Raw genomic sequence first — 24,973 nt, 5'->3', positions numbered from 1 at the left:
TTAGAAAAAGGTCAGATCTCGCCATTATCAACTCAATCAGCTGCTGAGTGCCACACAGTCAATTAATTCAGCATCTGTATTTTTTACAACCCCGCACACGTATTCCATCGGACTGTAATTCATTATCCGGACAGATATACGGCTCAGCGAAGCAGGGACATAAAATGAGAGACCCCAAGCAAATGAGCTGAGATAATTGAGAGATTTATTATATATGTGTGTGTGTGTGGGTGTGGATGTGTGTGTGGGTGTGGTGTGGGTGTGTTACCCTTACACATGCACACATGCGAGAGAGAGAGAGAGAGAGAGCTACATGGGCACTCACATAGATGCGTGCACACAACTTTCCTTGCCCTTGAATGCTAAGTTTCAGGAAGACGTTTGTTGAGCAGATTCAATGTTACTGGAGAACTTCTACTATCATTGTTCTACTTTTTCTTTCTTTCCCAAAGATCTTTTGGATCTTTCCAAGAACTCAGAGTGGCACTTGGGACTTTTACTCCTGTCTTCTTTCATCCTCACAAAAACCTTGCAGGATGGGAGATGCAGAAGGATGATGTCTCTGCTAGGTTCATAACCAGAGTTTTGTGGCTGAGAAGGCACTTTCCATCTTGACTTCTGTTTCACTGTACTAGATCAGCCCTATTCTGTGACTATTGGTGTTTGTGGGAAGAAAGGGCTGGTTTATCTGGCAGGTATTACGGAGACCTGGTTGGGCCAAGAGGGGGGGGTCCCCTCGTAGAGATGTGCCCGCCAGGTTTCCGTGCATTTCATCAGCCAAGGGCCCAGGGGAGGGGTGGGGGAGTGGCGGTGATCATTAGGGAGAGTCTTTGTCCGAGGGAGACCACTGTTCCTCAGATAGCCAGATGTGAGTCCCTTTGTGTGAAGTGGGGCCGTGCGGTGCAGATGGGTTTGCTGACTATGTACCTGGCTCCCTGCCATGTGGCAGCAACCCTGCCCGAGCTACTCGACGTCATTGCCGGGGTGGTGGTCGATACCCCCAGACTTATTGTCATGGGGGATTTCAACCTCCCATCCGCAGGTGAGGCGTCAGAGGTGGCTCGGGAGTTCATGGCTTCCATGACGGCCTTGGACCTGACCCAGTTAGTTCAAGGCCGCACTCACATAGGGGGACACACTCTGGACCTGATTTTTATCTCTGGTCAGTGGTTGAATGATCTTGGTAGAGGGGACCTAGATATTAAACCCTTGTCATGGACAGATCATTCACTCCTTCAACTAGACTTTCCTACCGCCTGCCCCCACCGCAGGGAGACGGAACCGACCAGATGGTTCCGTCCCAGGCGCCTGATGGATCCCGAAAGGTTCCTGACGGAGCTTGGGCCGTTTCCTGAGACTCTAACACACGACTCGACTGAAGAGCTGGTGGCCGCCTGGGAAAGGGCGGCCGCTGGAGCTTTGGACCGCGTCGTGCCTTTGCGGCCTCTGACCCGATGCCAATCTCAATTAGCTCCTTGGTTCTCTGAGGAGCTGAGAGAGATGAAGCATTGGAAAAGACGCCTAGAGAGCATTTGGAGGACTAGTCAATCCGATTCCGACCGGACACAGGTGAGGTCTTATATCAAGACCTACCTAGTGGCGATAAAAGCGGCAAAATCTAACCATTTTTCCGCTCTTATCGCATCTGCAGAGAACCGCCCAGCCACCCTGTTTAGGGTGACCCACTCCCTTCTTCGGGGGGGAGTGCGGGAAGATCCCTTGCAGGGTCGTGCTGAGGATTTTGTGCAATTCCTACATGATAAAGTCGCTCGGATTCAGGATGGCTTGGACTCCGATTGGATGAGTCCACGGGAGGAGACCGGGGCAGGTCTTGAGAATGTTATCTGGGAGGAGTTTGATCCTGTGACTCCTGAGGATGTGGACAGGGTTCTGGGTAAGATTAGTGCCGCCACGTGTTTATTGGACCCATGTCCCTCCTGGTTGGTACTGGCCTCCCGGGAAGTTACACGAGGCTGGCTCCAGGGAATTATAGGTGCTTCTCTGAGTGAGGGTGCCTTTCCTGCCACCTTGAAAGAGGCGGTAGTGAGGCCCCTCCTCAAGAAGCCTTCCCTGGACCCAGCTGAATTAGCCAACTATCGTCCAGTCTCCAACCTTCGTTTTGTGGCGAAGGTTGTTGAGAGCGTGGTGGCACGACAACTTCCCCGGCACCTGGATGAAGCTATCTATCTAGACCCGTACCAGTCGGGCTTCAGTCAGGGGTACAGCACAGAAACGGCATTGGTCGCGTTGGTGGATGATCTCTGGAGGGCTCGGGACAGGGGTTGCTCCTCTGTCCTAGTCCTATTAGATCTCTCAGTGGCTTTTGATACCATCGACCATGGTATCGTGCTGCAGCGGTTGAGGGGGTTAGGAATAGGGGGCACCGTTTTGCGGTGGTTCTCCTCCTTCCTCTCCGACCACTCGCAGTTCGTGTTGGCAGGGGGACAGAGGTCGACCTCAAGGCGTCTCGCATGGGGAGTGCCGCAAGGGTCGGTCCTCTCGCCCCACCTGTTCAACATTTATGTGAAGCCGCTGGGTGAGATCATCCGTAGTTTTGGGGTGAAGTGCCATCTGTACGCTGATGATACTCAGCTGTACATCTCCACCCCAGACCACCCCAACGATGCCCTTGATGTGATGTATCGCTGCCTGGAGGCCGTGTGGGTCTGGATGGGGAGGAACAGGCTCAGACTCAACCCCACCAAGACTGAGTGGCTGTGGCTTCCGGCGCCCCGATATAGTCAGCAGGTGTCATCGCTGACTATTTGGGGTGAATCTTTGCCCCACACGGAGAGGGCTCGCAATCTGGGTGTCCTCCTGGACACGCGGCTGTCTTTAGAAGAGCATATGACGGCCGTGGCCAGGGGGGCCTTTTATCAGGTTCGCCTGATTCGCCAGTTGCAGCCCTTTCTGGATCGGGACGCCTTGCGCACGGTCACTCATGCCCTTGTTACTTCCCGGTTGGACTATTGTAATGCTCTCTACATGGGGCTCCCCTTGAAGAGCACTCGGAGGCTCCAACTGGTCCAGAATGCGGCCGCGTGGGTGGTTATGGGCGCAACTCGTTGTGCCCATGTGACACCCCTCCTGCGTGAGCTGCACTGGCTCCCAGTGGTCTTCCGGGTGCGATTCAAGGTGTTGGTTACCACCTTTAAAGCGCTCCATGGCATAGGACCTGGGTACCTCCGAGACCGTCTTCTGCCACCAATAGCCTCCCACCGACCAGTCCGTTCCCACAGAGAGGGTCTCCTCAGGGTGCCATCAGCCAAGTTATGTCGGCTGGCGACGCCCAGGGGGAGGGCATTCTCTGTGGGAGCCCCAGCCCTGTGGAACGAACTGCCCCCGGAAATTCGTAAGATCTCCGACCTCCGGGTGTTTCGCTGCGCATTGAAGACCCTGTTGTTCCGCCAGGCCGGACTATCAACACAATAGTTTTAAATTGAGGTATTTAAATTTATTGGGGTTTTAAATATGAGCCACTTTATTTAATTATTTTAAATTTTATATTGTTGTTTTGTCTGTGTTTTTAAATAGGCTGTACACCGCCCTGAGTCCTTCGGGAGAAGGGCGGTATAGAAATAAAATTATTATTATTATTATTATTATTATTATTATTATTATTATTATTATTATTATTATTATTATTATTATTATTATTATTATTATTATTATTATTATCTTTCTAGCTTCCCCTGTTGAGGACAGGCGGTAATTGCATTTGGATAACTGGGGTAATAGTTCTTCCTGTAAGTCCTCCTTATGAACCACAATTAGGACCTTTGCTAAGCAAAGCAACTGTTCAATGAGTCATATTAGATTTTATGGCCTTTTTTGACACAGTTGTTAAACAAATCATTGCAGTTGTGAAGAATATCACACGGGTATTAAGCAAATCCAATTTTCCCCACTGATCCCACTGAGTTCACTTCAGTTCCCCCACTGCTTCCCCCAGAGAAAGGAAGGAAGGAAGGAAGGAAGGAAGGAAGGAAGGAAGGAAGGAAGGAAGGAAGGAAGGAAGGAAGGAAGGAAGGAAGGAAGGAAGGAAGGAAGGAAGGAAGGAAGGAAGGAGAAGGGGAAGGGGAAGGGGAAGGGGAAGGGGAAGGGGAAAAGAAGGGAAATTCAGAGTGTGACCTACTGACTGAGAGCAGATGGGCAATTGGGTTTTCTTATGGCAGGGGTCCTCAAACTTGGCAGCTTTAAGACTTTGGACTTCAACTCCTAGAATTCTCCAGCCAGCATAGCATAGTCCACAAGTCTTAAAGCTGCCAAGTTTGAAGACCTCTGGATTATGGTGAAGCTTAAGTAACAAGGATCCTTTAGTAGATGGGGCAATTGCAGGAATTTGTCCTGTGTTTGCACACAAAGTGACTTAGTTCTGAATAATCTAAAAATTATTCTCTCCAACTATCTAATTTTCCCTTCTGCCTTTTTTGTAATTCAGCTAGGAAAGCTTTCACACTGCCACAAGGGCAAGAAGTGTTTCTGTTATTTCACCCTGGAATAGAGGAATCCATCCATTTTCATTTCTCTTGGCTGCTTAATTTTGTGAGAATGTCAAGTTTGGTTTGTCAAATGAGAGAAAAGCTCCTTTTAAAATCTCGTTCCAAATTTATATTTTAGCAATAGCAATAGCACTTTGAGTTATACACTGCCGCATAGTACTTTACAGCACTTTCTGGGTGAGTTACAAGGTTGGAGCATTATTTGCATCTTGTCCCCAACAATCTGGGTCCTCATTTTACTGACCTCGGAAGGATGGAAGGCTGAGTCAACCTCAAGTCCCATCAGGATCAAACTCCAGAGCGTGGGCAGAGTTAGCCTGCAATACTACATTCTAACCAATGCATCACCATGGCTCCACCAGGATTTAGTACAAAAATGTGCCTTTTGAGCACAATTCCACACCAGAACAACAAGACACAAGGACATTTTTTTCCCGAATGCCATCACTCTGCTAAACAAATAATTCCCTCAACACTGTCAAACTATTTACCAAGTCTGCACTACTATTCATCTTCTCATCATTCCTGTCACCCATCTCTTCCCACTTATGACTGTATGACTGTAACCTTGTTGCTGGTATCCTTACGATTTATATTGACTGCTTCCTAATATGATTTGATTGCTTATTTGTTCCCTATGACTATCGTTAAGTGTTGTACCTTATGATTCTTGATGAATGTATCTTTTCTTTTATGTACACTGAGAGCGTATGCACCAAGACAAATTCCTTGTGTGTCCAATCACACTTTGCCAATAAAGAATTCTATTCTATTCTATTTTGTTTAGTAAGAGGCGTAGTTCAATACAAATTAATATACGTCCTTATTGATAAACTGCATTGCTAAACAGAGCCGTGATTGTCAAATGATAACATTTCCATTTCTCTATTGATTTAAAATTGGGAACTTAGATAAGTTTATTTCAAATTGTTCCTTCCATTATCATAGAACAAAAATCGATATACTTTGCTTTTTGATAGCACCTTCCTTAGTAATTGTGCTGCTACTTCTTAGTGGAATCAAAAGCAAACTCCAAGCTGATAAGTGCAGTGGGCCACCCCTTGAACAGCCTGTGACTAATAGCTGGTAAAGGGGACCATTAAAATTAGCAAGTTGAAAAAACTGGTTTGAAATTTAAAGACCATTTGTTACAATATTTTTAAAAAGCTGATTTACTGCTCTGTGGTGAATAGCTGAGATTTTATACCTGATTCAGGATTTGGAGCTGGGGCTATAAAATGGAAGGCCTCCATTCCATGCATGGCATGTTTTATGTGTAAATTTTTTAACATTTATGGGGTACGTTTTATGAAGGCCGAGACTTCTCCCAAGGGAGAGCTTATGAGGCAGATTTTTCATTCTCCGGGCTTGTTAAGCAGAGAAGCCAGCTGAGAATAATCAAGGATGCTCTTACAGAAGAATTCTCATGGCTGGGTTCCAAAATGTTCCAAAAATGAAAAGCTAAGTTTTCCCAAGGGAATATTTGGGAACTGTGCCTCTCTTAGTGCCACCAGCAGCATCCATTACCAGACATAGAACAGTATTCTTGACTTACAATTGTTCGCTTAGTGACCATTCAAAGTTACAATGGCACTGAAAAAAGTGACCTGAGAATTTTTCGCACTTATGACCATGGCAGCATCCCCATGGTCATGTGATTTACATTTGGATGCTTGACAACTGATTCACATTTATGACAGTTACAATGTCCCAGGGTCATTGGGAAACCAGATTCACTTAACAACTGTGTTATTAATTTAACAACTGCACTGATCCTGGCCCCAATTGTGGTTACAAGTTGAGGACTACTTGTATTATAAATTATATCTTTAATTTACTACTACTTATTATTAAATAAAGGGATTTACATATTGTGTGTGTGTGTTTGCCTGTATACAAATGCACCTGTACTTCTTAGGTCTTTTGATCAGAAATATAAGACAAATATTTTTTTTCAGACATAAAATAAAAATGGGAAAATGAGAAACTGCATGCATTTTGTAAATGTTGAATTTATACATTATTAATTAAGGATCCTAGCAGAATTGATTATCATCGTTTGAAGGCATTATCTAATGAGTAAAGTGCCCTTGCTCTTCTTTTGGATTGTCTGCAGATGGTGAAAGCTATTCAGGTCCTGCGAATTCATCTCTTGGAGTTGGAGAAAGTGAATGAATTGTGCAAAGACTTTTGTAATCGTTACATCACCTGCCTCAAAACTAAGATGCACAGCGACAACCTTCTCAGGAATGACCTTGGGGGACCTTACTCCCCGAATCAGTCCTCCATTAACCTACACACGCAGGTAATTGCTGAAAAATACACTTCACGTGCCCCCTTGTAAACAGCTACAGATATTCTTGAGGCAGAATCATATTTCTCACAATGTACTCTTAATCTGAAAATACCTCCTGTTTTGAATTCTGGAAAAAATAACCAGCAGCCGTACATTGGCAAAATGTGACCAAACATAGAGAGCCCTGATCTTCAGGAATATATTCATTATTCTTGTATTTCACAGTATGCACCAAGTCTTAATCTTTTTCTCCCCTAGCACTTTATCCTGCTCAGTTGCAGCCTCTGTTTTGTTTATATTGTGCTTGATTAGCTGATGCAGCAAAGCTATCAATGCACAATGCAACAAAGGGATTGTTTTTCCACCTGCTGATTGTAGAAATTAACTCTGGGAGATGAGAAAGAGTGACTGGCCCCAGATCACCCAGCTGGCTTCCATGTCTAAGGAAAGACTAGATCTAGATCTTACAATCCTAGTCCAGTACCTTAACCACTACATCATGCTGGCTCTCTGTCAAAGTTTATCAAAACCTATACAGAATACAGAATAAGAGAGTTGGAAGGTCTTCTAGTCCAAGGGTCTCCAACCTTGACCACTTTAAGACTTGTGGACTTCAACTCCCAGAATTGAGGAGGAACTCTGGGAGTTGAAGTCCACAAGTCTTAAAATGACCAAGGTTGGAGACCCCTGTTCTAGTCCAATCCCTTGCTGAAGCAGGAAACCCTATCCTCCTCCAAAAATCCTTATAAAAGGTTTGTACAAAGCCCATTGATTAGGATAGAGCATGCATGTGACATGTTAAATCTTAGGGAACAGGCTGGACAAGAGCTCTCTCTGAAAACTCCAAAGAACAGTGATCAGTCATAAACCAGGCCTTCTCTACATGGTAGCATTTGGATGTGCTGGGACTGGCAGTGAATTTTGTGGGTTACGAGCTCAGAAAGAAAGTATAGTTGGAACAAAGGACTCAATAGCCTGCCATGAGTGTAGATATTTCTGTTACATTAGTTGTGGAAAGAAGAGCTGAAGCCCTGTTGCGTCTTCACAATAAATTCTGCCAAGTTCTCAAGATCATTACTGGGTTGGAAAACATCATCCAATCATCTTCCAGGAGAACTTTCCATATAAATAGATAATAGCCTGAGAGATCTCAAGATGCTAGATCTTCACAGTACCTAGGGATGATTTTAAATATGTCCCATAAGAGTTACGAACTTAGCTCTTGAACAGCCTTGTTGCACAAAGTATTCCTCTATTAGACTACAGTATTCTAAATGATTATTTGGCATGTCATTTTAATCCCATGAAGTTCCAGGCATTATTTCTAAGGCTATAAATTCACAATTTGATTTTTTTTTCAAAATTGATGATTAGAAATGATAGTTCTTAATAGGATAACTGCTGAGCACAATGGCTCAGCAGTTAAAAATACTGAGCTTGTCAACTGGAAATCTGGCAGTCCAGGCTTGAGACCCGAGTGCAACGCAACAGATGAGCTCCTATTCCTGCCACAGCTCCTGCCCACCTAGTAGTTCGAAAGCATGCAAATGCAAGTAGATAAATAGGTACTACTTTGGTGGAAAGATAACAGCATTCCATGTGCCTTTGGTCACATGGCCACAGAAAATGTCTTTGGACAATGCTGGTTCCCTTGGCCAAGAAATGGAGATGAGCACCATGCCCTAGAGTTGGAAATGACTGGACAGGGAAATATTTACCTTAACTCTGTGTGTTTCTTTATTCTCTTTCAGAAGAAACATTCCATATACCCAGCATTGGTTTCATTACACTAAAAATCATTTCAAAAAAGACTTACCAGCAATATAAAAGTTTGAAAACTCAGGAAACTCTTTTGTAGTTGTCATCTAGTCAAATAGTCAGCTCTGTTCTCAAGGCTAATCCACTGTTTTTGGTTGTCTCCATTTGTCACCTTCTTCACAGCTTCACAAAAATAGCTTTCTGTATCTGATTCCTAATTACTTTGACGATAGTCTAATAAATCATGCCCGAGAATGTTGTCTTGTTCATAAATTTGTTACTTACAAACATGGCTAATATGGCATGTAATCTGAGAAATAGCTCTTTTTTCAAAACCTAGCATGCAAGATTGAAATTGTTTAATTTGAAATATCTGATAAAAATTGCACTTACCTCTCCCTGTTTGTATTCTAAAGAGACAATCTATTCGATATTAAGTACTATCATTGTCTAAAGAAATTTTCTTTATCTAAAGAAAAAGATCACCTGGGCTCTTTTCTCTATGAATTTAACCTCTCCCATACAAGAGTATGCAAAAGATTATCATTATTTGAGTGAAAATAGGTCAACCTCAGAATGAGTATAATGCGATTTGCAGCTGGACATATTAAAGCTATTGTATATATTTGAGAAAAATCATTGCAATACTATTGCAAGTGGTTTAGTAGTATCCTTTTTACTTCACACAGAAGTAAGTTCTACCAAGTTCAATGGGACTTACTTCCAGGTAAGTAGATAAAAATATGAAATTTATATTAGCAGACATAATATTTCTTTAAACTGCAGACTTTTTGTGTTAGCACATGGAAATCTCTGTTTGAAAGCCAGAAAAATATTTCCAATGCAGTTTATGATCCAAGTTGCATTATTTCCTTCAAAATGTGTTTTGGGGTTGGGGTCAAAATTGTTCTCACTTTCTGATTGGTTGTGGAGATGGCAGGACCTAGCTGACACTTTACCTTCAGATAAGGAAGGACTACAATTCTTAAAATCTCAATCAGACATGGCTTTGTTTATATGTATTTTGCCAGACATAAATCAGAAGACAAATGTCTGGTTATGTCCTGTATAGATAGTATGCTTTTTATGATAATTTAGAACATTTCAGAATTTGCAAAAAACACATAAAACCCACTTCCAAAATATATAGATTTTCAACAACAACTGGCATACATGCTCATATTCTATGCTCATTTGATACTAACTTTTTTGAAGCTTTCAGATTTGGATTTCTGGAGAAGACATGAATATATACCTACAAGGACCTATTTAAAATTAGAAAAGAAACTACATACTGTCGAGGGGGCGGAGTATTATATAGGATCAAGAGCTGCAACATTTCCAAATCTGTTAGTTACTTTTAATTTCTTTCTCAACACTTGACATGTTCCTGCATCATCAAATGTATAATGCTTGGCAAAAGCATAACTTTCAAAAGAAAATCTGATTGAACATGCTGAGTAGTTCCTCAACTATCCTTTACAAAATGAAAAAGACTGTAAAAGAAGCATAAAAATGTACCCTCACAGAAAACAAATATACCTTTCTTTAAATTTCTATTCCCTAAAAGAAGAAAGAAAGAGAGAAATGCTGTGGAAAGAATAATATCCTTTTTAGGCATGAGTAATCTACTGTCAAAAAAACTAAAAAGATGTTCTGTCCCCGTCTCCACACACACACAAACACAGCCAGTCGAGGGTTAAGAAAGCACTTGGCACGCACACCGGTTGTTATCTCAAACTTGGCAGCTATACGAGCATCGACTGCCAAGGGCTTTACTTCATCAGATAAACAGAAAAATACATACAAATTGCAAATAGTCCAGTTCAAAACAAGGAACCTTCGGCAGATTTAGGCGTTGTTCAAGTGACTAGCCAGAGTTAGTTTTTGTTCGTCACAGAGTCTTAAAGGGCTACCACACTCTTTTATATAGTCTCTGGGGTGTGGTCCAGTGACTCAGTTATAATCCCTGGCACGCCTCCTTAACTGCTGCAACCGTTTATCACACCTTCGTTGGCGTGGATCCAGGAACGACAGATCACCTCCCTCGCTCTCATCGGAGACACCTGGCTCCTGGCTAATCTCCTCTTCCTCGGCCGGCACTTGAGGCAGTGCCAGAGGGGAGGGTCCTGGAGAGGGAGGCCTGGCCGACTCCTCTTCTTCATGTTCGGAGCCTTCTTCCTCCAATGAGATAGGCTCGGAGGGCGGGGCCACAACAAAAGAGATTTACAAAAATGTCAATGAGTTACTAGAAGATGAGTTTCTCCACTCAGAAAGTATCCAATGGAATTATCTGTTTGAGTGAAAAGCAAGCTAACAAATGATGCAAGTCTGAGTTCCAACCAGAGATACAAAAGAAACAAAACTTCAACAGTTCTATGGGATTTTTGAACCCTTGTTGATACAATACCCCAACAATGTCAAAATAAATATAGGAGACTGGGAGGGGGTGTGATGGTTCAGTGGTTAAAGAGGCTGAACTTGTCAGCTGGAAAGCTGACAGTCTGAGTTCAAGACCTAAGCTCTGTGTGACGGGGTGAGCTCTCATTACTTGTTCTAGCTTCTGCCCATGGAGCAGTTCAAAAGGATGCAAATGCGAGCAGATAAATAGATACCACTTCAGTGGGAAGGTTACAATATTATGTGCACCTTTGGTGTACAGTCATGCTGGCCACATGACCATGGAAGTGTCTTTGGATAACACTGGCTCTGTTGGCTAAGAAACAGAGATGAGCATTGCCTCCTAAAGTCGGACAGAACTGAGCAGGGGAAACCTTTGCCTTTATAGGAGACTGGAATGTTAAAGCTGAAAATACAGTAGCATGCAATATAATGGGGAAATATGGACTCGATATACAGAATGATGGAAAAGATGATCAAGAAAATACTAAGTTAATAATAAATACCTTATTTCAGCAATCTAAAAGACATTGCTACATGGACAGTCATCAAAATTAAATTGATTGTATATTCTTCAAGTAAAGGTGGAGACATTCTATTCTGTCAGCACAGCCAAAAATGAGTGCTGATTCCAACTCAGATCACAAGCTCCTTCTTGCAAAATTACAGTGAAACTAAAGAAAACAAATAAAATCATCAAACCAACAACGAATGTCTTCAGTAATGTATCATAGGATTATGCAGTGATGCTACAGCATATAGATTTAATGGATTAGAATGGATAAATAGAATGCCTGAACAATTCTGGGCTAAAATTTATGACATTATTAAAGACAACACAAATAAAACTATCCAAAAGAAAAAGAATACAAAATGCTTCTATAGGTTGAAAATAGCTGAAAAAATACAGGGGGAAAAGGCCACAGAGGGAGAGAAAACTGCACCCCATTAAACGCTGATAAGAATAAGAAGAGATAAGGAATTGTATCTAAATCATGAGTGCAGAGAAATCAAGGATAATGATAGAAAGGAAAGGTCATAAAATTTATTTAAGAAAGTTACAGAAATCATGAGAAATTTTAATGCAAAGAGGGACATAAAAATAGGGCAAAGATCTGTCAGAAAAGAAAATTATAAAGAAGAAATGTATACAAATGTACAAAAAGGTATCCATTAAAATATACCCACACGTTGGGGGAAATAAGTTAAATGGGCCCTGGAAAATACTCCTAACAACGTTTGCAAGAGTTGCTAAAAGACTAGTACAAATCTTTAAAAGCTTTCAAGATGATAGAGTGAAAGTGCCAAGCAGATATGTAAAACATAACAGAAGGTCAAGGCACTGGAAAAGATAAACATATGTTCTGTTACCAGAAGAGAACACTCCAACTACCAAACAACCTGTTTATCTCATTTCTTCTAAGATAACACTTCAGATGTTGCATCCAGGTGTCAACAATACATGGGCCAGGAGCTCTCCAGACTGGATTCAGAAGAGGCAGTGCAACCTGAAAACACATTGCTAACATCCAGTGGATAATGAAAAAAAATCTATCTTTGCTTTATTGATTGTAGAAAGGCTTTTGACTGTGTAGAATGTAGACAGCACAAACTGTGGATAGCCCTTAAAGCATGGATGTACTGGCTAATCTCAGCATGTTAAAGAATTTATATGACGATCAAGGGGGGAAAAACCCCAGAATATGAATTTTTTTTCAAAATTGGGAAAACTATGGACCAAGTTTAATTGGAATTAAAATTGCTTAAACCTCAAATACTACTTTGATACCTTGAAGTCAGAAAGACTTAAGGAATCTCTGTTAAAGATGAAAGAGTGCCAAAGCTGGTCAATATTAATACTAAAATTTCAAAAAATATATAAATATATGCATATCTTAACTTTATAAAATTAATAACATAAAAAAAAAATGTCAACTGGCAAGGCCAACCCAACACAAACAGGGAGCGAAGAAACTGAAGTAATAACAGGCTTTATTTTCCAGGACTGAAAAATCGACAAGGATGGTGACCATCATTTTAAAATAAAGAAAAGTGAGTCTGCTACCTGGGAAAATGACTCTGACAAACCTGGACAAAATATTAAAGGGCAAAGACTTCATACTGATATCAAAGGTACATATTTTCAAAGCTATGCTTTTTCCAGTTATAAGATATGGAGCATCAGAACAGCTGAATGCATTTAAAAAAATGATACCTTTGAATTTTTATCCTGGAAAAAAATGCTGATAATATCTTGGATTGTAAGAAGATCAACAAGTCAGTGCTCAATAAAAGAAAACTCATGAAAGCATCAATGATGAGACTAAAGCCTAAATATTTTGGACCCATTATATGAAAGCAAGTCAGTGGAGAGGACCCTGATGCTTGGAAAAATGGAAGGTGATTGAAAAAAGAACTGATGGGAAACAAGATGGCTGAATACTACTGACCACAATTGTGGGAACCTAAAAAAAAAACCCAGCTATTCACAAATCAAACTATTATACGCCAGATCACAAAGAGCCAGAGGCTACTGATCAATATCAAAAAACAATAAACTAACAATAAATGAAATAACAATTCTGTTATTTCCTTAATAATCTATTTAACAGAGTAACAGAGTTGGAAGGGACCTTGGGGGTCTTCTAGTCTAACCCCCTGCTCAAGCAAGAGACCCTATACCATTTCAGACAAATGGCTGTCCAGTCTCTTCTTAAAAACCTCCAGTGTTGGGGCATCCACAACTTCTGGAGGTAGGTCGTTCCACTGTTTAATTGTTCTCACTGTTAGGAAATTTCTTTAAGTTTCCATCTATTGTTTCTTGTCTTTCCTTCTGGTGCTTTGGAGAATAGTTTTGACTCCCTCTTCTTTGTGGCAGCCCTTCAAATACTGGAACATGGCTATCATGTCACCCCTAGTCCTCCTTTTCATTAAACTAGACATTTCCTATAACCGTTCTTCATATGTTTTAGCCTCCAGGCTCCTAATCATCTTTGTTGATTTATATAATATTCATGATTTACAATATTCATATTTACAATAATTTATAATAATTTATAAATATTATTTATAAATAATAATATAAATATTATTTTTTTATTTTAATATTATAAATATTATTTATAAATACCAGTTCCAAGCCAAACATCTCTACTCTTTATTCAGAACCAAATTCTCTTTTATTCTTTGCAATAGACCGAAACACCATTAGCCCAACCCTTTGTACCAAAAGCAGACAGATTTGTTTGCTTGTTTGTTTTCAATTTATTTCCAATAGTATCAACCAACAAACAGGGGCATCAGATATCAGCTTCACGTTGAATGCCTCCTTCCAAGTCTAAATCATGCAAGTTAGTCCTCTGTTGATGTTACCTGATTGTTTTTTTTGGCCACCCCACAAAAAAAAATGAATGTGCAAAAGATTTATTTTCTTAATTCTTTGTCAGATTAAAAAATGGTTACAAACACCCCCTTTCCCCAAAGGATGACAATTCAGGGGTTACAGCTGTTTTTTCTGCAGAAGGCAGGCTCAGGGGACATATTGGCATGTTTGGGTTTATGTACAAATACAGAGGTTGAGATAGCTGGAGACAAGCAAAAACACAAAAACTGGCAGTCTTCCCCTCCAGATTGTTAGGAGAATGAAATGGAATATTATGGTAAGGAGGAGAGATCCATGTTTTAGAAATGAGTTTAAAACATGGAAATGTTGAATGAGCATTGATACAACTGCCCTGCCCATCACATAAATCAACCTCTTGGTTGCTGTAACTGGACTATGATTTCTCTCTGTAGAATAATGTTTTAAAGATGCCAGGTGCAGTTTTTGAAACCAGCTGAATGGAGAAACCTCTAAATGTTGAGTTAAAATCCATCTTTTTCTGTGCAACAATGCAAAGGCTAGGTTATTCAAACCCAGAGAGTTTCTTGTGGGAGGAAAGGTGGGGATGATGAGAGAGTGGAAAAGTTTGGTTCCTGTTTAGATTTTACTGAACTCTCTAAATCATTTAATTGTTGATCTTGAGAAAGAAAGAAAGCAACATGTGCACACAGAGAGCCTATTGTGTCTTCAAATATTCTCCAGAAATGGACTTAATATTCCTTTACTGCTTTATTGTAGTTTCCCTTATGATCAAAATTAGCAAGAAACTTGCATAAAGGAGAACAATAATTGCTCAACGAGCATCTCATTTGTAATTTATTGGTTTCTATTATTGCGAGTTGCCATGGCAACGCCTCGCATCCAGGGCGATGAGAGAGATGTTAGATATGAACTGACGAAGCTCTGAGTCCCAGCAAATGCAGATGCACAGTTTTATCAGTAATTTTCATGAAAATAATATGTGAGGAGTTAATGAGATGGAAAGCTGTCCTGTGGCTATTGTGATTTTTTTTTTTCTAAATGTTGATCTAATTAGAATGCATCGGTCAGGAAAAGTAATGAGGATTTAGAGCTTCACAAAGATGTGAGGATCATATCAGAAAATTAACACGAGTCTTTGGAAAATAATCAGCCCCTTAGAGAGGCAAAGAAATGGCTCTCCTTCCCCTTCCCTGACATTTTGAGAAGGAATTTGTCTTCTGCAGAGGGAATGACTGACTATACTCATGCGGCTGGCTGCTGGGATGGCACATTGCGCAAACTGTTGGAGGGGAGACGGGCATAAGCTTTGGATAAAATTAGTTTGATGTTGTCGGCTTCTGCTGAGGTGATGTGCTGGGAGGGACATTTCAGGAGAGATCACATTTCACGTAACTCAAGAACTAACACTGGAGCCTATTTTTGGCCTGACATTTGAAGAATGCAGGCCCAGCCAGAGCAAGCCAGTAATGCAGGACAAAAAATTCAGTGTTTGAAGCAGGATTCATGTGATTTTTAATCCAGTACAGACAACCATTTTACATCTTTATGTGTTCCACTACAGATAGTTCTTGACCACAATTGAATCCAAAAATTTCCATTCTAAGCATGATAGTTGTTAAGAGAGTTGCACCCATTTAATGACCACAGCTGTTAAGCCAATTACTGCAGCTTTTAAGTGAATGATGCAACTGTTAGGCAAATTTGGCCTTCCCCACAGTCTCCAGCTGGTCTCATGCCTAAGGCAGGACTTAAAGTCTCCCAGTTTCTAGCCTGGTGACTTAACCACTACCCCAAACTGGTCATCCTCTCCTGCTTATCTTAGTGGGAGGTTTTTAAGGAGGTTTTAATGGGAGAGGTATGGAAGCCCTGAGTTTTGCACCTCAAATTTTAAATTTGATTAAGTCAAATTAATTTTAAGTCAAATTTAATCAACCTATTGGCTGGCTGATCCTGTTATCTAATCCTTTTTATCCATGGAAGGCAGGAATTAAATTAGAAAATTTCTACCTATTTGCTCTGCCCATTTCCTATAAAACTCATCCATCTGCATAGGTGACCATGTTGACTTCCCAAAAATGAAGAAGCTGTTTGGCTTTTTCAAAGCAGTGACTAGCAGCAGAGTTTTAACAATGAAGTCTCCAGCCCTATTTGAAGACCCCTTGAATTAAAGCTAGAAGTTTTCCATACAGCCCACAAGTTTAGTCACAGGTCTGGGCTAGATGGCCTTGTACTTTCAGTCTGGAGATCTAATGCATGTGGGCACTGGTTCTTCTCCTTGCCCCCAAGTTGCCTTTCTACACCTCTTGGAGAACAAATCAATCTTCTGAATTCTGTAGGACAGATGGCCATGGATCCAAATGTCTTTCTTCCAGTCCCAAACATTGTATCATGGGCTGGCATTCTACCATTGTAATGTGAGACGGGGAAAACTTGTTGAGTGCTATTTCCTCATACTGCAGGATCCTTGCACATGTTGGGCAGGTCCAAAAGCATTGGTCTTTCTGGAATGTCTAACTGACACATTGCTGTTGGACTGTATTAATTCATCCTTGACTTTCGGTCTGAAATCATAAATATGGGTCAGAGTTGGAGAGAGAGGGAGAGGGAGAGAGTGCCTGGCAATGCATTTGGGCTACAATAAGATGCAGAGAAATATGTTCTCCAGACTTCATTGCAAAGGCTGGAGGGTGGCTTATTTTTCATAAGTGTGTAGTTATAGTTTTGGTCACCAGGATACAAAAAAAGATGCTGAGACCTTAAGAAAGGGTGCAGAGAAGAGAAATGAAGTCTGGAGGCTAAATCATATGATGAATGATTGAGGGAAGTAGGTATGTCTAGCCTATCGAACAGAAGGATTAGGCAGCACATGATAGCTGTTTTCCAAGACTTGAGGGCCTGTCACAGAAAACAAGGGATTGACTTATTCTCCAAAGCAGCACAGTGCAGGAGAAGAAGTAATGGTGGAAGCTTGTTAAAGAAAGATCCAACCTAGAAGTAAGGAAAAAATTTCTGACAGTGAGAACAATTAATCACTAGAATAGTTTGCCTCCCAGAGTTGTGGGTGCTCCATCACTGGAGGCTTTCAAAAATAGACTGGACAACCATTTGATCAGGATGGTGTAAGTTCTCCTGCCTTGAGCAGGGGATTGGAGTAGAAGGCCTCGGAGGTCCTTCCCAGCCCTATGATTCTATATTCTAAACAAACTTGCCAGCTTTTCCTCTCTTGTTTTCCTGGCAGAGCTCCTGTGCTTTTAAGAGGTACAAGAAAATAAAAGCAGAACATTTTTCTGAATGGTTAAGTAGTCTCACATGCTGTCTGCTGTATAGTTTTCAAATGTGCAAGAGCCCTACCCAAGGAAAAAGCTGGAAGATCTCAACAGGCCCTATTCAGTTTGGCTAGATTAGCATTTTGACTTTCATCCAAAATAGGACTCAGGTCATTTCTTTTTTATCTACATGTGCAAAGGATTTTCCTGCTTTTATCCTGCAAGTGAAGGTGTTGCTTTTTCTATTTGTTAGTGGGAAATGCAAAACCACTTATAAAATTCAAACAGTATTTGTTCTTGATGGGATTTGTTTATCTGTTATCCAACTCTTCCCTTAGCCCTTTCCAAAGACACCAGCTAAAATTAATCTTCATTTGTACAATATAATACTGTACTATATAATACTTTCCTCTGCCTTACAAGAGGCTTAGGTTTTTTTTTCCATTAATCCTGGAGGCAGATCAAGGTAACTGTAACCAACAGAATTATAGAAAGTATAATGATGGCACCAGCCAACAAAGAGGGCCATTTTCCTTCGTCTGAGCATATCTGGATAACTTATCCCACAAACCAGAGTTAAAGAAACCAGCTATAGCACAATATACTGTATGAGCCTGGCCAAAAGCTATCAGTTCTCATGGGAGGGAATCCAAACATTTGAACAGAGTTGGAAATCTCAAGACTTTTATGGAAATGTGAGCCTTGGTAGTACAGGGGTTTAAGGCACCCTGTTATTAAGCTTATTAAGACCAGCTGCCTGCAATTACTGCAGGGTTCGAATCTCGCTAAGGCTCAAGGTTGACTCAGCCTTCCATCCTTTCTAAGGTAGGTGAAATGAGGACCCAGTTTGTGGGGGCAATAAGCTGACTTTGTATAAATATACAAAAGGATGAAGGCTATTGCTGAGCACATTGTAAGCCGCCCTGAGTCTTCGGAGAAGGGCGGCATATAAATCAAATTTAAAAAAAAAAAATGTGTACAATAATGCTGGGGCTGCAACGAGCATTTTATAAATATTTTGTATTTCTATTTGGAACTCATTCGCAATCGCTTCTTAGTTCTGTAATGTTTTATGCTCTTGTTCCAACCGAGGTGCAGACTTGGAGATGTTTTTTAAACAATATTAGTTTTCATTGTAGTATAAATAGCCATTTTGTCTTAAAGTTCAGGGCTGGGTTTAGCATGATGTCAAAGGCAGTGTAACTATAGCTTAGTCAGTGTAATGCTATGAAGAACCTGTGTGCATGGTTTCAGTTAGTACAGGGGCTTAATTGGAGCCCATGCATTGTGCAGTGCTATATGCACTGTTCACACACCGGTGCTTTTATCATTATGCTACAGCAGGGGATCCTGTGTTGACTGTATCTCTTTCTTACCGCCAGATTTCTCCCTGCTCTAAAAATAAACAAGCCAAAAGTATCCAGATCTTCCAGAAAGCATAGAGAAGGAATTTGACCTTTGCAAATTCCACTGTAAGCTGATCGGAGCAACATGTGAATCAGAACATCTGTATCTGTTGGAGGTTGCCCTTCACCATTTATTCTGGGGCAGCTCTCAGCTTCCCAAGCAGTTTCGCCAGCATGTTAAAATATAAATAAACAAACAAACAAACACATACACATACATACATACTTATTTATATTTATATTTTAACATGCTGGTGGAACTGCTTGGGAAGCTGAGAGCTGCCCCAGAATATATATACCGGTAATGGAATGGAATGGGGTGGATTTTACACAGTCCTGAGAAATCCCAAATCCATGCTCTCAAATGCTGTGTGCAAAATCAGCCTCTTAGCACAGAGCTCAGTACAAATGCACCTTGGCTTATTTCGCAGAATGTTTCTAAACTTATTGAGCCATTTCATGTTTTCAGGCGCGTTATCCCTCATCCTGTTTTGCCTTCCACTTTTGTGCCCAGGCACGAATACTCTTTTTACATCCTCTTGCAATATGTAGAGCAGTGATGGGAAAGCTTTGGGTGACCAGAGGCAAATCTATAAATGCGGGGGATGGGCGAGAGAGCTGAGTGTTCCAATAATCACCACAAAGTGGGCATGGCTGGGTCTTGTGAGTAGTAGAACAGTACAAGAATAGTAGAACAAAGGCATCAAAATAATGCTTCATGCATCATGATGTCATTCTTTAAATCGGCAAATTGCTTACATTCTGCAGCAAGTAGAGCAAATGTGCAGTTTGCAACATTTGCATGATGACATCATGAAGCACACAACATCACTTTCCCTCTCCTCTTACTGAAGACCACTATGACTGCATCCCACATATGTAAGTCTCATACATAATTGTCGGGGGGGCAGGTTGAGGGGGGGATCTTTTTAAAAAAAAAGATTACCAATTTGTTTATTGATTACTCTACTTTTTTCATTTGTATCCTATCTTAACAAGTTCAACAATTGTCAACATATATTTCAGGGTCCCTTTGAAACTATAAGTTATCGAATCCAGTGGATAGCAGTACTGTTGATGGCATTCCAGCTTCTGATTGTTATATGTCCGTTTGAAACATTGAATAGAGTTTCCATTTCAGCTGTTCTATGCCTTCTATTCCAATTTTCCGATAAATGTGGAAAGGCTGAGAAACAAACCATAATCAGAAGTATCATCAAGGTTGATTGTGGTAATGGTGGTAGTCATAGTATTATATTCATATTAAAAGTATTAGTTGTCAGATTTATATTCCTGAGATTCTTCCAGTACACACAATGATCCCCGTTCCAGTGTTATGTCCACAGCAACAATGATATGCAGTGATTCGCAGAGTGAGCAGTTCCTCCTATGTCTCCCAATAGAACATTTGTGGTAGAACTTGATTCTACGTGCCATTAATGAAAAACCCTCCTATACCTTTCTAGTACATCTAATAATCTTGCATTGTAGATGTTGTCAAGAGCACAATATTGGAACAAATTATTTTCTAGGGTATTTCTGTCTTTCTTATTATATGATGCTATGCACAATAGCTTCTGAGCTGTGGGAAGCCTACAGATCGTCTTCAAAGTACTCTATGCTCTATCTTTGAAGACTCTCAAAGAAAACACTCATAATATGATCGGGAGAGACTTGGCTGAGCTTGCCTTAACAACTCGGATAGGTCTGGGCATTGTATGTCCATATTACTGGCCACTCTCCATTAGCTTCCTAATAGCAACATGTGGCAATTTAGCTTCTTAGCTGACTTTGGCTTGATTTTTCTCCGCTTCTGTCATTTAAAATCCCAGTGCTGATGAGGTCACTGGGCATTTGATCATTAAAGTTAGGAAATGTTAATTATTTCCTATCAAAACTGCATGACCTTTTAGAATTATTCCCAGTCATGGATATTGAACAAGTGCTTGGAATAATAAGAAACACAGACACTCTGGAAGGATCAGCAGTTCGAAATATAATTCTACTCTACAATTATTGCCATACGACTGCTGCTACTTCTTCTTTCTCTTGTTTCTTCTGTTAGCACAGGTCATCTATTGCAATCCTATGGCAATTAAAAGTGGGAATTATTAATAATTATGGCATACAGGTAGTCTTTGACTTACGTTATGTTATGTTATGTTATGTTATGTTATGTTATGTTATGTTATGTTATGTTATGTTATGTTATGTTATGTTATGTTATGTTATGTTATGTTATGTTATGTTATGTTATGTTATGTTATGTTATGTTATGTTATGTTATGTTTATTATATTTGTATACCGCCCTTCTCCCGAAGGACTCGGGGCGGTGAACAGCCAACAGATAAAATACAAAAAATACAAAATTTAAAACAATATTAAAATCCAATTAAATTAATTTGGCCCACAGTTAAAACACCCCTATATTAAAACCCATAATTATGACCACAATTGAGTTCAAAATTTCTGTTGTTAAATGAGACATTTGTTAAGTGAATTTTGCCCCATTTTACAACCTTTCTTGCCTCAGTTGTTAAATGAATCACGGCAGTTGATAAGTAAGTAACCAGGTTGCTACATGAATTTGGCTTTCCATTGACTTTGCTTGTCAGAAGGTTGCAAGACGGGAATCACATTACCTTGGGACACAGCAACAGTCATAAATATTAATAAGTTGATGAGCATCTAATTTTTTATCAGATGATTATGGGGATGCTGGAAAGGTTGTAACTGTGAAAAATGATCATGTCACTTCTTTCAGTGTCATTGTAACTTTGAACGGTCACTAAATGAACTGTTGTAAGTTGAGGACTACCTGTATTATGAATTTAGTGGCAGAAGAGTGTTGGGGGACCCCATGAAAGGATGCAGCATGTGGTTTGAGAACTCTATGATATTTGAAGGGCTGTCACAGAGAAGAGGGTGTGGATTTATTCTCTAGAGTGTCCAAATGTTCAGACTAAAAGCAAAGGGTGAAAACTTCATAGAGACAGAGTGACCCAAACTTAAAATAAGGAGGACATTCCTGAACATGCATGCTCTTAAACATTGGAACCCCTGCCTGACAGAGTCATGGGTCTGGTGGTTGTCAAAGTTTGGACAGCCAGTTTTCTGGGATGGTCTGGGATGAAATTGGACTAGAGGACCTCCATAGTCCAACCTGATGGTTCCATGGTTCTATAAATCCCTAAAGTTGCTTTTGAGATTAGTGGAGGTATGAAAGTGTTTGTCCCAAAGGTGATTTTTCAAAGGGTAACTGGACTTTGTTTTTCCTTGAAGACGTTTCACTTCTCATTCAAGAAGCTTCTTGGATAACATGCAAAATGTCTTCAAGGAAAAATTAAGTCCAGTTGCCTTTTGAAAAAGCACCTTTGGGACAACCATGACCTGGCCGACTGAGAATCTCCACAGACATTTATGAAAGTGTTTTATGTCTTTCTTTTTCTTTAGAGAAACAAATTCTGGCTAACTCTCAGCATGTCTCTTTTTGATATGTGTTTACAAGGCAACCTGTGGTTCTTTCTTTCAGTGTTTCAAGAGTGGAGATTACATTCTTACACATTTGCTTTCTTGTTGGCTGTAAAAGAAGTTGTAGAAGTGAAGTCGAGAGGGCTGTAGTCCAGGAAACAAATTTGTTACAGCATAATCAATTTGTTATTCTTTAAGAGGTGACATGACTGTTTGTTGTCTTTTTGTTACTGTTCAGTTCATGCATTAACCCTCCAGATAGATATAGAGATCCCATGCAAGGAAGTCATTGGCAGTGTGCCAAGTTTCAATCTCCCGGCCATCACATTGGATTCAGGAGCCAGACAGTGCAGCTGTTTTTACATTATTGACTAATCAAAAATCCCAAATTGAATAGGTGTTTGCGCAGGAGAAAACGGACTAGCCTTAATCGGGATTACGTGTTATGTGAAATGTTTAATAAATGAATGTGTACATGACTGTCTGTGCATGTATGTGTACAATATTACACACTTCTCAGTACTGGTTTTTATAATAGTTATATGACAATTATATATTATTGTTATAAAATATTGATGTATATACAAGCCTCTTTAGGAAAAAGAAAATTATTTTTGTTGTTTTTGTTATTGTTGGTATTCAGACTTTATAGTGGGATTCTTACACATTACTTTAAATTTCAAATCGAGAGGTTTGTTAGTTTATTAGTAGTTTATGAGTTTATGATTGTGTGGTTAAGGTGGGAAAGGTATGAAGATACCTGAAATGGTGAACAGAATATCTTCATATGCCTAGTTGGTATAGGTATGTATTTTAGAGAGAATTTTCTTTTAAAGGGGTTGATAAAAATGTTGATTTTAGATGTACTTTTCTTGCTGCTGAACTGAATTTTTCTTGTATCGATTTATTAAGTTACCATTGGTTTAAGGGGAGGAAAATGCAGAGGTGTCCTTTTCAGAAGATTTCAAGGTTATGACACTGATCCTAGAGTCTGCTGACCTTGCACTAAGCTTTGGTGGGAAAATATGCCTTTAACTCAAAAGAGATGCTCTGGGTTTGAGCATCAGTGGGTACCCAGTCTTAGCCCTGGACCATTTACATTAATTCACTGGTGCCCTGTTTTCTCTGAAGGTGGTGTGGCATTATTTTGATTGATTACAAACACATTCAATGCTTTATTTACATTCTTGAATCCCACATCTCTTTGTGAACATCCCACAGCTAGTCATCCATCTGCGTAACTCATCTGAATGCAGTAATGATGAGGATGTAGCAGCTTTGCTGCCTCGATGAACTGGAGACAGGTTGTGCGAAATCATAAATCTTCTGCCCTTGAATTTTCATCCTAAATGCAATAAAAGTAGGGTTCGCCTCAATTTGGTGGTGATGAAAACCTGGCACTAAGGGGAAAAAAAATTTTTTTTTAATTTATTTTTATATGCCGCCCTTCTTCAGAGACTCAGGGCGGCTTACAATGTGTTAAGCAATAGCCTTCATACTTTTGTATATTTTATATAAAGTCAGCTTATTGCCCTCACATCCAGGTCCTCATTTTACCCACCTTAGAAAGGATGGAAGGCTGAGTCGACCTTGAGCCTGGTGAGAATTGAACTTGCAGTAATTGCAGGCAGCTGGATGTTAAATGCTGCCTTAGTAGGAGGCATTAGCCTCCTACGCCACTCAACAAGAACACAAAAATGTTCTGACAGAACAATCAACCAGTGGTATAGCTTGCCTTCAGAAATTGTGGGTGCTGCATCACTGGAGGCTTTTAAGAAGAGACTAGGCAACCACCTGTCTGAAATGGTATAGGGCCGTGATGTGAACCTATGGCATGCGTGCCCAAGGTGGCAAAAGAGCATCTTTCTGGGCACGCAAGCTGTCACCTACAGCTGCGCATGCGTGTGCACCCCAGCTGGTGTTTGGGCCTCTGGTGCACACAGGGAGAGCCACACAAAAGCCGTGCGCATGCACAGATGGTGCAATTGCACGCACAGCACATGGAGACATCCGAAAGCTGCATGCATGCACAGATGGTGTGGTTGTGCCTGCAGCACACAGGGGCGCACATGAAAGCTGTGCACATGTGCAGATGGTGTGGTTGCACATGCAGCTCCCAGGGGAGCAGCCACGTGTAAGCGAAGCATGTACCTGTTTGGCACTCGGTGAGTAAAAGGTTCGCCACCACTGATATAGGGTTTCCTGTTTGAGGAGGGGGTTGGACTAGAAGACTTCCAAGGTCCCTTCCAATTCTATTCTACTCTACTCTACTCTACTCTACTCTACTCTACTCTACTCTACTCTACAAGAACTACATCTCAAAGGAATTGGCTAGGAGCACTGAAAAGTCAAGGTTTTTCTTCCAAGGCATCTTGGCATGACATATCTGTTTTAAGAAAGAGGAGAGAGGGAGAAAGTGAAATTTGTCATGGTTCAGAATTAATCCCAGCAGCTTGAAATAAAAGAATCATCTGCACTCATGGTGATCTTCACACACACACACACACAC

The 24,973-nt window shown here is 40.6% G+C and overlaps 1 protein-coding gene and 1 long non-coding RNA gene across 30 annotated transcripts in view; one reads left to right on the top strand and one right to left on the bottom strand.

Moving 5' to 3' along the window:
* PKNOX2 (PBX/knotted 1 homeobox 2) overlaps positions 1 to 24,973 on the top strand; it is a 338,759-nt gene that overhangs the window by 282,776 nt on the left and 31,010 nt on the right. For all 29 annotated transcript variants that reach the window (XM_087875587.1, XM_087875603.1, XM_087875606.1 and 26 more), the window contains one exon: positions 6,619 to 6,807. In XM_087875587.1, the coding sequence (XP_087731713.1) occupies positions 6,619 to 6,807 (189 nt within the window). The remainder of the gene's footprint in view (positions 1 to 6,618; positions 6,808 to 24,973) is intronic.
* On the bottom strand, positions 23,613 to 24,850 carry LOC148112490 (uncharacterized). Its single transcript, XR_015729324.1, has 2 exons — positions 24,616 to 24,850; positions 23,613 to 23,864 (listed from the first exon to the last, which is right to left on the bottom strand). It is a non-coding gene; the product is annotated as an uncharacterized LOC148112490 (long non-coding RNA).

The sequence above is a fragment of the Pantherophis guttatus genome, chromosome 9, assembly GCF_059756535.1.
Source record: "Pantherophis guttatus breed Tessera chromosome 9, ASM5975653v1, whole genome shotgun sequence".
NCBI lineage: Eukaryota > Metazoa > Chordata > Lepidosauria > Squamata > Colubridae > Pantherophis > Pantherophis guttatus.
Note: the sequence above shows the minus strand (reverse complement) of the source record. Positions and strands in the feature narration are given on the sequence as shown.